The following is a 14381-nucleotide window of genomic DNA, read 5'->3' as shown; positions in this document are numbered from 1 at the left end:
AGTCAAGAGTGTCACATGCACAACCTCACATGCTACCTTTAGCTCACCTTTAATATTCACGAAATCCTTGATGTGAGCGCAGTTCAGACGACGTGAAAGATGAAGGTGTGCAAAATGCAGATAGGAGGTATATCCCCCTGAGCGGGATAATTCGTTATTTCGTGTTCCGGCCAAGTGTATGCGTAACGTATGCTATAGCCTGGGAACCGGCTCTCGTGTTTGAGCCAGTGGCGGGAGCGGCGAACCCACGAGAGACATACATGTAAGACGAAACGAGTCCAGTTGAGTTGAGTTGAGTTGAGTATTTAGTCGAGTCGAGTCTAGTTTCTAAGCCCGTCCCCCCCCCCCCCCGCCACCCCCCCTCCACTCGCGTCGCCCTTAAACTCGCTCGCGCGCTAAAGCAAATACGGAGCGCTTGAGTGCGAAACCCAGACACTAGAACCTACTCGCGGGCTACGTATGCTTCACCAAGATGTGATGAGACAGATCGCAGTCTCTTGATGAGAGGCTTGGCAGCTTAGTACAACGCATTCGAGGTTTCCCTCACTGGCTATCAGGGCTGTAGTTCAATATTGGGTAGCGGGGGCCAATAACGATTTGTGTTTTGTCACTGACACTGAAAGCATAAGAACGTTTGGGCATTGAACACTGAAAGAACATCACTGAGTAAGTGGGTTTAGCTCAATAAAAGGGGCTCCTAGAGAGAGCGTACGCGCTTTATTGCTTTAGTAAAGGTAGCAAGGAGGTTTTTCGGAACATGTTCCCCATTTAGGCTCTTTCAGAGCATTTAACAGGGATGGATGGGGCCTGTCCTCGTAGATTCCTCATTGATTAGTTTTGTCGTGCACATTTCAGAGTCACATGATGTAAAAAGACATGAAACTAAGGAACGAGAACGTGACATAGAAACAAGTAAGACTACGCTCATAAGAATATATACCTCCGCAATTGGCAGCTGTCACGCGTGACGCGACGGAAAGCGTGAGAGGAATACGGCCTCACGCGAGCGAGCGAGAAAGCGGTTTCTCATATTCGTGCGGCAATTTTTCCTCTCGCGCGTCGCGTGTTCTTGTCGGTCACACTCGACGGACTACTATTCAAAAGAGAGGCATCTCGTAGTCTGCATCTGATACAGAGCGATACACCAGTTTCTAGTTTCAAAGCAAAAACACTTGCCAGACATCAGAGATTAACATGTGATGAGGAACGTACCGCAACACAGAAGCGTCAACAATCATTTCTGGTTTTGTTTTGCTTTCTGTTATTTAAATTTCTGTTTTGCATCTTGTTTTTGTTTTAACTTTTGTTTTAATTTTACCTTTGGTTTAGATTATAACATTGCACAATACGATTAACAAGGCGTTGCGTTTGTCACCTATATTCATTTACGTTACAATTTGCAACGTGGAGCACCCACAACGCAGTCACGCGAGGTTAGTAGGTCACGCGATGTTCGGTAAAAAATATTTACATTGTTGTCGTGGACATATTCATTGATTGTCTTTCTGAATTTTTGTAAAGATGAACGGAAGATTTCGTGTTAGATCTTAGGGAGAGAAACTCGGTTATTCGTAAAGATTTCGATCTTTGTAGCTGCGTCCTTTGTCATCCTGATGTTACACTATTCACCGAGAAGATTGTTAAATTAAGACTTTAAAACAATGTCTTGTGAGATGGCAGCGGTCATTAGCTGTTGTAAGCTCGAATATTCATTATTTCGATTTTAATATTTATTTAGTTATTTTCATTCAACGCCGCCATCATATATCCACTGCAGCGGAATAAAGTGTTGTGGAATATACGCTTTCTTAATCTTGGATGGCTATTGATATCGAAAACTGTTTAAGAAGGGCTGAGTGAAGTCTTCTTATGTGCTTCTCCTCCAAAAGGCTGTATAGTAGCTCTGAAACAGGTCTCGTCGTTCCGTTTATTTTCGTTGTAAAGACAACTGACCCTCGGGAGCAAAAAATATCACCTGCGATCATTACCTCCCCACAAACCAGCTGACTCAGGAACCAAACAGTTAGCCTTCACTTACAAGGCGTACCGAATAGTTTTTGTAGAAGTTATTGTCCCAGTAAACGTTTCCCCTCACGTTGTAACGAATGGCGAACTCCACATTGCTCGTTTCTTTCAAGAGAGATAGCAATGGTATGCGAAAAAAGAACGTATCCATTGTCCCATCACTTGAAATCGAAAGATGTTCGGCGGACTCCTCGCGAAACGTTTCCCAACCATCCCCGGTGTATCGTACCACAACCTCTTTTTTGTAAGCGATGTTCAACACTCGCACAAAGCCGATGATAGCTTTATCACAAACTACGCTTTCCAGACAAATGTACTGTCGTGTGACTCTTTCAAGAAAATCGTCTTTGTCGACTGGTTGCTCAAACAGGCATGTTAGGTATCGCCGGTGAGCTGCGATCGGCTTTGCCGGAGCTTTATGGTCTTGTGAAAAGCAAATGTCTGTCAGGCTATTCCTCGGAGAGATTTCTACCACATTGACCAGCGAAAAGCCCAATAAATCGGCAAAGGTGACTCTTTTCTTTTTTCCCATTTAGAAGCCCGTGAAATGTTTCACACTTAGGGCTTCTAGCGGGAATGTTATCCAGCTCAAACGTTCAGCGATCGGTTCGGTAAACAACATTCAATCGAACGTGCAAGCATGCACAACTGTTCACGTGAGCAGACAGTCTCCTGCACGTGCACAGAGATAACAGTAATTTACATAAACAACGTTAAAAATAGATCAGCAAATTAAGTTTAAGTGTAGTGATGACGTTTTTCGCGAGTCATGACATAAATCGTCGAGTAGGGGCGCGCTAGTAAGTTTGCCAGGGTCGCGTGATTATGAACGAACGATCGAAACCAGTGGAACAAGTGGAGCAAGGCATGTAAGTGATTCGACCATAATGACTCCACTCTTGCGGGTATACGTACATCAGTAAATGTAGCTGGGCATTGAATCAAAATAAAAGCAGACTGTATGTAATTATGTAAATGATCAAACGAAAGGCAAGTGCACCTGCCAGGGTGCGGTGATGGATTTTTGTCGAATCGTGTCAAGCAAATGATGTCGGTCGATTCCTGCTGCGAAAATCGGTTATTACTAGAATTAATTGCTAGACTAAGACAAAGCAACGAGGGCGAGGAATGGGGCTGAGTCCTGAATCCCTCACCTCACCTCCAAGCCCCTGATAAAACTATTTGGAAGTTTACGAGTAACGCGGGTGCTGAGTGGTTGATGGAGGTGGAACAGAGTTTTGGGGGCTCCGCACGAGGACAAGATTTTCAAAATCCTGCACTGTGATTGGCTATTCGACAGGATAAGATGGTAACAAGATGGAGCAGTCTTGCCTGCTCGGGGATCCGCACGAAAATGTGTTCTTGCAATTTGTGTAGCAAAATAAATCTAATGGATCAAGCTTGTGCCTCGGCTTAAAAGGAATGAGGCCAATATTTATTCATCTTGACCTCACTTTTGGTCAATAATCCTTGTTTCCTTGCCATTAAAGGTCTGTTGTAAGTAAACTACGTGACGGTGAATGTATCGTCGAAAAAAACCTCATCAGGCCTGTCTCAACAGTTGATTCCTGATCCGGTCCGCGCAACCGAAGAAACAGATGCGGCCAAAGTTCAAGTTAGCCGAAGTTTACTGGCGTTGAATTTTGGCAGCTGGACAATACAAGTAACAGGCGAATCAGTCTGAAATTATGCTGAAATGAACACTGAAATTTTGTTAAACTTAAATTCTACATTCTACATTCTTAAATTCTACATTCATCGGAGGGTAAACGTGAAGGCATAAGAAGTATTCTTTGACCTCTGCTCCTTGGAAAACAAATCAACTTGCTCCATACTGTAGCTGGGAGAAATAAACGGGTTTCCCCTAACTAAAATAACAAAAGTGTAGGCAACGTTTAACAACATAAAAAGCGATCTCTGGTGCTATTTTACGTAAACATGACTACGCTCTGGATGAAAAAAATCTTTGCTTTTTTGAAGGGTCACCTGCAGAGCCCCTCACTGCAATGGCATAACAGGTTGGGGCTGGTACTAATCTAATGCCTTTTGAAGTTATAACTAATAACGCGACAGAAAGATAGCTGGACAATATTACGAACGTTACAATGATCACGCTCATGCTAGTGAGCCCGGAAAGGCTGAAATATGTTTGTTGTTCTCAGGTACACTTTTCACCTACTACGAAGCAAAGATATTTATGCATAATATTAACAACCAAGTTATATTAACAATCAGTTCGTAAAGGAAAGGCCCGGGGACGGAGGAATGCCATATAAAAGGGACGGGGGTACTTGTCGGAAATTTGGAAAACAAAACCCTACGAGGTACCAAGATCCTGTTTCGTGGGCGTGGCTTGAGATGTTTTTCACCCCTAACAAGTACCAGATCTAAAATAACACTTTATCTCCTGTCATATATTATTCGGCTCAATACCTTAAAAGATAGCACAAAAGCTCCTGCAGTGGTCCTTTTGGGCTGAGCACCTTAACAGGCACCAAAACCGCGCTTTTAACCCCTAAAAGGTATGACGAGCAACCCAGTCCTTTTTATATGGGAGTCCCCCCCCCCCCCCCCCCCGGGGGGAAGAAAGGTCGCAAAACAAGTCTTTGTGCCGACAAACGGCACCTGGTCACTTATGATATCACAAAATGTCTCCACAAGAGACAGTGTTTATTAATTACATTTCAATGTTTAAATGGCATTTAGACAAGCTCACTGAGAAATAATCAAGCTGTTCAACAGTGACTGTCATTGTATAGTATGGCAGGAGTTCATTACATATGGAAGCTCCGGGTGATGGTTAATCTTTTCTACATGGTGTTTGTGCGATCTCCGTTCAAGCTTTTGGGTCTATAAAAGAAAGTCATACCATTCTTTTATACTTCTACATGATTTTCATGCTCAAAATTTCTTCTTGAATTTCATTCCTCTAAATTTCAAGCTCTCTTGCGCATCCTCTTTGATACACTTCTACTTGACACACGAGAAAATCAAACAAAGAGGTTAAGCTTGTAACTGACTTTCTATAGCGATTGGAAAAACCTTCAGCACCATTTCGTCAACCTTAAAAATTTCATTAGCTGAATATTTATTGAACATTTCCTACCCTCCTTTTTCCCGTCAGTTTTAATGTCACTTCACACGATTTCCTAAGAATAGTAAACATCATTAATTTAGAGGGATTCCCAAATCGCGATGAAATTAAATCACTACTAAAATAATATACATCATACATATTATACTATGACAGCAAAGATATTCTCAGTTTCAGGCAGCAAAAAGACCACCCGGTTGCAAATTGAGCTTAGTCGAGCGTGGTGTAGTATATGTAGTCAGTGGTGCATGAAGTGGAATTAGTGATTGTTGTAGTTGTAGGGGAAATGGTGCAGTTCGTCAGGTATTAGAATTAGTGATAGCTGAAGCTCTATAGTATAAATAGTGTTAGTTAAAGTTTTAGCAGTGTAGTTAGCGGCTTTATTGGTGAACTTCGCAGTTGCATTGGAAATGAATCGAGGATAGTCGAAGTTGCAGGGGAAGTGGTCCACGGCACCTCCGAAGTTATTGTTGACTTAACTGGATTCAATGCACTGTATTTTATAATTGCTATTCAAGTTATTGTCCCAAAACGCTTGACCGCCAATGCAATAACGAATCGCAAATTTAATTTCTAGATCGACGGCAGAATCCATTGGAACTGTAACACGAAACCAGAACTTATCCGTTTTTCCATCCATGCTTGAGGAGAGATAATCCGCCCAAATATCTCGATAGGACTTCCAGTTATCTGGCGTGAATCTCACTATCACTTCTTTAGCGAAACCTATGTTAGTTACTCGAATACTTCCAGTAACAACAGAGTAATGGCATACAATGCTTTCGAGGCAAACATTCTGACTGTAAACACGTTCGAAGAAAGAGCTTGTTTTATAAGGCTCGGTAAAACTTGGAGACAAGTACTTCCCTAATGGTTGTGGACTTGGCAAACTTCGGCTGTAGTTGTTGTTGACGTTCCACAAGTTACTGGTGTAAATGTTAACATAATCTTCTCCACTGTGTGGTGGAATTATTTTTACAAATTCGAGCGTGAAGCCAGCCGCATCTGCAAAGGAAACTCTCTTCTTGATCTTAGACATACAGGTGCTGCTTATTTCATTCATCCGCTTTCGCTTGATACGATCCGTCAAGTGACTTTTGGATAAAGTGAAGCTTTGCGTTTACAATACATCTTTTTGAAGGGTTCACCCACAGAGCCACCGACTCAGCGCCGTGGCGTAACACGTTGGGGCTGGTACTGAGATACAATGCCTTTTGAACTCATAACTCCCATATAGCTAACACACAACGAGAGTTGTACAAAAATTACGAACGTCGCGACTAACTCATGTTAGTAAGCCCGAAAGGAGCTAAAATATGTCTGTTACTCTCAGGTGCACGACTCGCTTGCCACGCAGCAAAGATATTTTAAAATGCTGAAAACTAACAACCAAGAGGTTATCAGTTCATGAAGCAAAGGTCGCAAAACAATTCTTTGTGTTGACAAATCACACTCATCACTTATCACTAATCGCAACAGATCACTTTGAAATAGATCTAGTGTATCCTGCAATATAGGAAAGAAGCACACTATTACGAACGATGTTGAAGTCGCATTTAAACAGGCGCAGAAATAATCAGTTTAGTTGTTATTATCATATATATTAGGTTAATGTTCTGAAAGGATGTTTGTGATTTCGTTTTAAAAGTCAGAAATATGTTCAATTTCGTGGTGTGCGAACATGCGCATTTGATACGTTTTAAGTGCATAACAGGAAGTACTCATATCACACTTTTAAGTACTGCCACATGACTCACGATATCTCATTTTCATTGGCAACTGTTCAATTGAATGGTTCCAACGTTCAAGCCTTCTCATTTCCATTTCACGGCATCTACTACAGACAACGGAAATTGGCTTTGGTTACCATGTCATCGGCCTTGCCTGTTTTTACCAGCTTACTTCAGCACCTGAATATGTAATACCCTCCTTCTCCTCCACACCCCACCCCCTCCACTCCGTTTAATGCTTTTTCAGTGAGAGGAAGTAAACAAAAATAACAAAAACACAAGATATGGCCTATGTGTAGGCTCTCGTACGTTGCGGTACAAGCAAACAGGTAAGCCGAAGCGGGCCAGGCCCCGACTCGCTCCCCACGCCGACTCGTCTCTCGCGTCCTCTCCTTCTACGCGTACGGGTCTCCGCAGCCGTTGTTAAACCTTGGTAGAGTGGAGTTACATACTGGTAACTTAGTACACAGAAATAGTGCTAGCAGTTGTAAATGCTAGAGAAGTTTATATATGATGTTAATGAAAGTGGCATTGGAGGAATTTTTTGCATGGGAAAGTAGTAAAATGAGCTGATACAGTTTCAGCTGTGGAAAAGGGGTGGAACTAGAAAGTCATTGTGTTATTTGTAGAAGTAATAGGAGTTGCTCAAGTTTTGAATTTGATCATAGTTGCAAAGACGTTTTAAACTGAGGTAGTGGTAGTGGAATAGTTATAGGGAACGGAGACTTAAAGTTGCCGCAATCTAAAATCAATCAAATCTTCGAATATCCGTTGGCTACATTCGGGCTATATATAAGTCAGCACGATCCGAAATATCTGACTCTTAACTTGCATGATTCCATTTCAGCCCTTCTTTCTATATTGTTGGGACTCAAAATCCTGAATTAATTTTCATAATTACTAAATCTAGGGCTGTCACTTGTTTCACTACCAAAAACCATTTGTTCCATTTCTGCCACTAATTCCACTACGGAGCCACCACAGCCAATACAACTAACTATATAACTTACTCCAACTCCACCAAACCAAACATTGTCACTACAACTATCACTTCCTCTCCTACAATCAACCTCAACTCTATACCACATTTACTCCATAACTGCCAGAACAAGTCGATGTACCACTATCACCATTATGGCAATTCAATTGTCATCTGACTGCCATTATGTTCAATTAGCATAGGCACTAATTCCACGGGAACTAGCGCCCTAAATGCCTTTACAACTCAGTAGCGCTATCACTAAATCCACTACCTCTTACTACAAGTAGTATAGTAGCAAATCATGAATTAAAGTTGAAGTGACCATTGCGCAGCTACTTCTACTGGAAAACGCACAGGTAGTTGTGTAGTTAATAACAGTAATGAAACAGTGGCAGCTGTTTGGTCATTGGTAGTTGAATGGCAATTGGGGAAGTCGCAGCAGCAGCAACAGTAGTAGTAGTATCGCAACGTTCGAAGAAAACAATAGTGAAGAGGCTGGTTAGTAGCTAGCGATATGACGTTCTGTCATGCACTATTTCATTGACAACGTAAATCACAAAGAAAATATTCACAGAGCGTCGTGCTTCAAAAAGAAATTACTTGACGGTATTTGTCTGACAATCATCGTGTCCATAAAAAAGACACTCAGTGACACTCATTTCGTCTGAAGCCGGGAAAGCCTTCTTAGGGTGTCTTAAGTCACTATTGACATGTTATAACTGTATCGATTTTTTAATTTCAATTCAACTGAAGTTATTCAGTATCCCCAATGCAAGAACGAATCGCAAGTTTAATTTTTAAATCGACCGCAAAATCCAATATAAAACCAGAACTTATCGGTTTTTCCATTCATGTATGCTTCACGAGAAACATTCCGCCCAAATATCTCAATAGGACTCCCAGTTATCTAGCATGAATCTCATCACATCTTAAGCGAGACCCCAGGCTATGTTTGTCACTCGAATGCTTCCAAAAACAACAAAGTCATCTCATACAATGCTTTCGAGACAAACATTTTGACTTTAAACACGCTCGAAGAAAGAACTTGCACGATTCGGTAAATCACGGAGACAAGTTCTTTTTTCTCAGTCTAGAACCAAACCGGAAACGACCACTAACTGTGACACTTCTACAGCAACTACAACCACCAGCATTTCCATTACTACTAACTTAAACTAAATCACGTCCACAACAACTACAACTATCACAATTCCATTACAACTAATAACTGCACGATTTTCTCTACAACTACAGCTATCACCAGTTAATTCCACCACCACTAACTGCACCACTTCCACAACAACTGCAACTATCAGCAGTTCCACTAACACTAACTTCACCACTTCTACAACAACTACAACTATCACAATTCCACCACCACTAACTGCACCACTTCCACAACAACTACAACTATCACAATTCCATTACAACTAATATGACTGCACCATGATCTCCACAACTACAGCTACCACCAGTTAATTCCACCACCACTAACTGCACCACTTCCACGACTGCAACTATCAGCAGTTCCACTACCACTAACTTCCCCACTTCTACAACAACTACAACTATCACAATTCCACCACCACTAACTGCACCACTTCCACAACAACTACAAATAAAATAAATAAAAGACTTTATTTAACCTGAAAGGCCAATCAGTAATCACAGGATCACTGGTATTAACTGGCGATCAGCATTTACATATAAAATACAGCTATTCATAAAATTGTACTTTAAAAAAAAAAAAAAATCATGAAGATATATATAGTACACGTTTACATTAAAAATTACAACCATTGTGGAGATTATGTAAAAACAAGCATTTAAAAAGAAGAGCAGCAACAACAAACAGACAAGCAAAAAATTGAACCTAATTTACGGTACATACATGATTGATACGGTCTTGATCCATAAAATGCTTTAAAATATGTGTTTTAAACTTGGAAAGAGTAATTCCACTACCAGCAATTCCACTACCACTAACTACCACTAACTCCACCACTTCTACAACAACTACAACTATCAACCGCATCATCTCCCCTAAAACAAAAACTGTATCACCAATTCCATTACCACTAACTACACAATTTCACGACAACTACAGCTATGGGCAAGTCCACTAACTGTACTACTTCCCTTACAACTACAACTAAACTTCACAACAACCACTCTCTGCACCACTTCCCGAGCAACTACAAGTATCACTAGTTCTACTGCATCTCCGCAACTAAAACTATCACTGGCTCCTTTACCAGCTGCATCATGGCCACTAAATCTGCAACCACTTATTCTACTGCCGTGCACCAACTCCATCACTGTCAACGGCTACAAATGGAAATAACACCAATTCCACTATCACCAGCTGAGCTTCACCGCTGGTGATACTGAGTGGATTAGTGGTAGTTCCATTCGTAATGGCAGTGATGGAGTTGGTGCCAATACAACTAACTACATAACTTACTCCACCTCCACCAACCCAGTCAGTGTCACTACAGCTATATCTCCTCTTTCCCTACTATCAACTTCTTAACCGACATTGCCCTTACAGCTACCTCAGCCGACAATAATTCCAATACCACATTATTACATAACTGCCAAAATCAAATACATGTACGACGGGCAGCAATAATTCCACTGTCACCTTAACACTGCCATTATATTCAGCTACCACATGCAGTGGCACAAAGTCCACTGCAACTAACGCCCTGACGTGACCTTTACAACGCAGTAGCGCTGACCACTATACCACTTATTACAAGTAGTAGAGTTGTGGTACAATGGTAATAGTACAGTTAAAGTTGAAGTGACCACTGTGTAGTTAATTACTTCTCAGTACTGGAAAGTGTACAGGTAGTTGCGTGGTTAATAGTAATGAGGCAGTGTATTTGGTCAGAGGCAGTTGAATGGCAATTGGGGAAGTTGCAGTAGCGGTCGTAATATCTCTTTTAAACATGACCATATTGAATTATTACAGCATTGCATAACTCTCGAAGTTGGTTGAATTACTTTATTTTATGTTGTTCAGACGATGTTTTTGAAAGATTAACTTCCCAGGAAAACGTTTATAATGGACACGAAAAACTGGCCCGACGGAAGCCGAGCTTCTTGGTAGTTTGTAAAGGAAGATATCTGAGGTCCCATTAGGGGTTTTAGGGATACGGGATATTTGCGAAAAAAAATTATAGGGATACGGGATATTTCGGGGAAAAATTATAGGAATACGGCATATTTAGAAAAGAGAGAGTGGGATATCGAACGTCAAAGTTTTCTTTTTTGACAGAATACAAACTACAGGAATTAATGGGATACGGGATATTTGGGACAAAAATTATTGGGATACGGGATATTCAGATTCCCCCCCCCCCCCCCCCCCTAATGGGGCCTCGTATCTGGTAAACATAATGGCGAAAATCGTATCGATGTCATACTTGTCATTAATATTGCGTGAAATTGTTTTCTTAATCTGTCAAATACGTATTTCGGACACTAGAAACAGGAAAGGAAATAAATTTCGTTCTCAATTTGATTTGACTATGAATACCGTGACTAATCTCCCGACAACGTGTCGGTGAAAATCGCAATTCTATAGTTACATCGTACGAGAAAAACAGTAATGAAGAGGCTGGTTACTAGCTAGCGATGTGACGTGCTGTCATGCACGATTTCATTAACAACGTAAAACACAAAGAAAATATTCACAGAACACCTTGCTTCAAAAAGAAACTATAGACGGTATTTGTCTCACTATCATCGTGCCCGTAAAAAGGTCACTTAGCCGCATCGGTATGACTATATATTTTACATTTCGCTTGAAATTATTGACATGTTTCAATGAATTGTATTTTATAATTTCTATCCAAGTTATTGTCCCAAAACTCTCGGCCGCCAATGCAATAACGAATCGCAAATTTAATTTCTAGATCAACCGGCGAATCCACTGGAACTGCAATACGAAACCAGAACTTATCCGTTTTTCCATCCATGCTTGACGAGAAATAATCCGCCCAAATATCTCGATAGGACTTCCAGTTATCCAGTGTGAATCTCACTGTCAGTTCTTTAGCAAAGCCTATGTTTGTCACTCGAATAGTTCCAGCAACAACAAAGTCATCGCATACAATGCTTTCGAGACAAACATTCTGACTGTAAACACGCTCGAAGAAAGAGCTTGTTTTGCACGGCTCGGTAAAACACGGAGACAAATTCTTTCCTCTCGGTCGTGGACTGGGCAAACTTCTGCTGTTGTTGTTGTTGACGTTCCACACGCTACTAGTACAAATGGTAGCATTATATTCGCCACTGCGTGTGGGAATAGTTTTCACGGATTCGAGCGTGAAGCCAGCCGCATCTGCAAAGGAAACTCTCTTCTTGATCTTGGACATAGAGGTGCTGCTTATTTCATTCATCCGCTTTCGCTTGATACGATCCTTCCACTGACATTGTGAGTCGGTCTGTCCGTCAGTCAAGATCTTAGCTAGAAATTCGACACCTACGCTTGTTCGCCTCGTTCTTTGTCTGGTGGTGTAAAAGCCGGTATCACGTTGTTGTCGCTTCGGATTGAAATTGGTGACGTCATTGCCGGAACGACGAACTTGAGCGAAGGCTACACACATATACACATAAAAAAAGTGTGCTACAGAACAGCTATCTTTGCAACCGAGAGAGGCAAACATTTCAGGGATTACGAATGCAACACCACATAAACGGCTACAACTCAGCTATTGACCTGATTAATATATCTGGACCCTTCGTCGATTAATATGAGCGCGTTCCGAGTTACCTTTGAGTTACTATGTCTTCAGCTTCCTCGTACAATTGAGCAGATTCAGTGACTTACAGACAGTAATTGTCAATTTAATACAGGCCGCTCTATTCAGTTCTAAGGTTCTCCGTATGCACCTAGGGCTGTGGAGCAGGTGAACAAGCAAAGAAAAATTTAAACCCTGTTCGACAGACAATGCCAGCAATCGGTTTCAACGGTTTCCAAAAACGTTAAACAAGGGATTTGAAACCTTGCTGGAAGGTCTCTGAATTCATATCGCCTCATCAAAAGTATAAATGTTTATATGCACGGAAACATCCTTGTATAAAATTAACTGACAGGAGTTGCAACTGATTGATCGATTTTGTGCGAATTTATTGGGAAACAGACTATAAAAATCAGAGGATTACGGTAACACTGTAGGAAATTTTTGGACTGAAAAAAAAAAGATAATCTTTTCGGGTTGTTTTGTTGGTGTAATCGACTCTCATCTTTGAGAACATGTGAGTGTCAATATAAAAACTGGCTGAAGATTTCTTACTTAAACTTGATCCAGATACTTTGATAAGAGCTGAGAGTTCAGAGATGTTCGTTTTGATTTAGCCTCGCTCAATATAAATTCAAGATGTCAGTTCCTTTTTGCGATTGCTGCAATTTCTTTCAATGCTTCTTAATATAAGTTGTGTGAATATGATGGTTCATAGCAACAATGTATTCCTATTCTCCTATATCAGTCTTCTCGGGTCTGCTAATAATCCAGAGACAACATGTAAGATCGCTATTTGAAGAGACTGAGTCAGATCAATGTAGATACTGAAAATCTCTTCAGTAGAGCACAGAAGTAAAGATATAGCAGTACGTTCATTCTCAGCTGACTTTAATAAAGCTTTCGAATTTCTTTGTTAAATTGACCCTACCATAGTTTCGCATGTGGTATCAGCCTACAGCCAGTAATAAAATGTTCTTTAGAGTGTACGATGAGACGTCATCGTCTTCTTGATAATACTTTGTTTTCTGATGTAGTTCTGCATGCGATCACTTGTCTCTCCATTGCTGCCGTTATTCTGGGAAGTTGCTAGTTTTCCCTCGTTACATTTGAAGGTTCATGTTTGTTTTTCTTGTACCTTTACTGACAAGTCGTCAGTTGACATTGCTAGTACTGTATTTATTGTGTATTCATTTTGTTTCAATTGCCGCACGTATTCCGACACCGTTTTCATGAGTCTGAGGACATTTTTTTCATATTTCGAATTGATTGCTTTCTTGGGAAAAAATTGGACGTCGATTGCACTTCGGAAGGGATACTATCTCACACGGTTTTGACTCGGCTATCAAAGGCTTGGTCGCTTCATGGTTTTTCGTGACGAAACCACGTGGAACGATCGATATAATAGAGAAAGCAAACCACAACGGCAACGGCACCAAACAATAGGTTTAATGTGTAGAGCAATGGCTGTGCACGTGCGTTAGCAACCTTTGTACCTTTCCTCTGGAAAACAACAACGTGAAATGACTAAGTGCTGCGTATTTTGGAGAACGCAAAGGATGGTGGCGAACTTTTTGTAGTTTCATTTGGAATTGAATGCTGGCGTTACATATTTAGCTTGAGCTAGTTCTGAGACCACTTTAAGGCACGCTGAACAGATCTAGACAATTGCGAAATTCGAAGGTAAAATATAAATTCATTTTTTTACCAGGCGTTGTCCCTGGGGTCTCCGTCATCAATGCTTAAGCTCTCTACTAATTCCACTTGTACCGCGAGAAATTTTTACGTTGTATTAATTA

The 14381-nt window shown here is 41.0% G+C and overlaps 3 protein-coding genes across 3 annotated transcripts; all 3 read right to left on the bottom strand.

The window, feature by feature from the left end:
* Nucleotides 1-1285: 1285 nt before the first annotated feature.
* On the bottom strand, nt 1286-2670 carry LOC110068300 (protein phosphatase 1 regulatory subunit 3D-like). Its single transcript, XM_020775680.2, has one exon. The coding sequence runs from the start codon at nt 2555-2557 to the stop codon at nt 2024-2026; it is 534 nt and encodes a 177-aa protein (XP_020631339.1). The 5' UTR covers nt 2558-2670; the 3' UTR covers nt 1286-2023.
* Nucleotides 2671-4658: 1988 nt separating this feature from the next.
* On the bottom strand, nt 4659-8514 carry LOC110068315 (protein phosphatase 1 regulatory subunit 3B-like). The gene is made up of 2 exons (XM_089297430.1): nt 5132-8514; nt 4659-4875 (listed from the first exon to the last, which is right to left on the bottom strand). Exon 1 carries the CDS (start codon nt 6180-6182, stop codon nt 5595-5597), a length of 588 nt encoding a protein of 195 aa, XP_089153556.1. The 5' UTR covers nt 6183-8514; the 3' UTR covers nt 4659-4875; nt 5132-5594.
* Nucleotides 8515-11464: 2950 nt separating this feature from the next.
* On the bottom strand, nt 11465-13291 carry LOC149106884 (protein phosphatase 1 regulatory subunit 3C-like). Its single transcript, XM_089297427.1, has one exon. The coding sequence runs from the start codon at nt 12505-12507 to the stop codon at nt 11650-11652; it is 858 nt and encodes a 285-aa protein (XP_089153553.1). The 5' UTR covers nt 12508-13291; the 3' UTR covers nt 11465-11649.
* Between the last annotated feature and the right edge of the window lie 1090 nt (nt 13292-14381).

This window comes from Orbicella faveolata, unplaced genomic scaffold, assembly GCF_042242905.1.
Source record: "Orbicella faveolata isolate gen_17 unplaced genomic scaffold, um_ofav_v1 contig_3, whole genome shotgun sequence".
Classification (NCBI taxonomy): Eukaryota; Metazoa; Cnidaria; class Anthozoa; order Scleractinia; family Merulinidae; genus Orbicella; species Orbicella faveolata.
This window is presented reverse-complemented; position numbering and strand designations above follow the sequence as displayed.

Coding starts and splice junctions, on each gene's coding strand:
- LOC110068300 (XM_020775680.2), bottom strand. CDS start 2,557: ATGGGAAAAAAGAAAAGAGTCACCTTTGCCGATTTATTGGGCTTTTCG.
- LOC110068315 (XM_089297430.1), bottom strand. CDS start 6,182: ATGAATGAAATAAGCAGCACCTGTATGTCTAAGATCAAGAAGAGAGTT.
- LOC149106884 (XM_089297427.1), bottom strand. CDS start 12,507: ATGTTTGCCTCTCTCGGTTGCAAAGATAGCTGTTCTGTAGCACACTTT.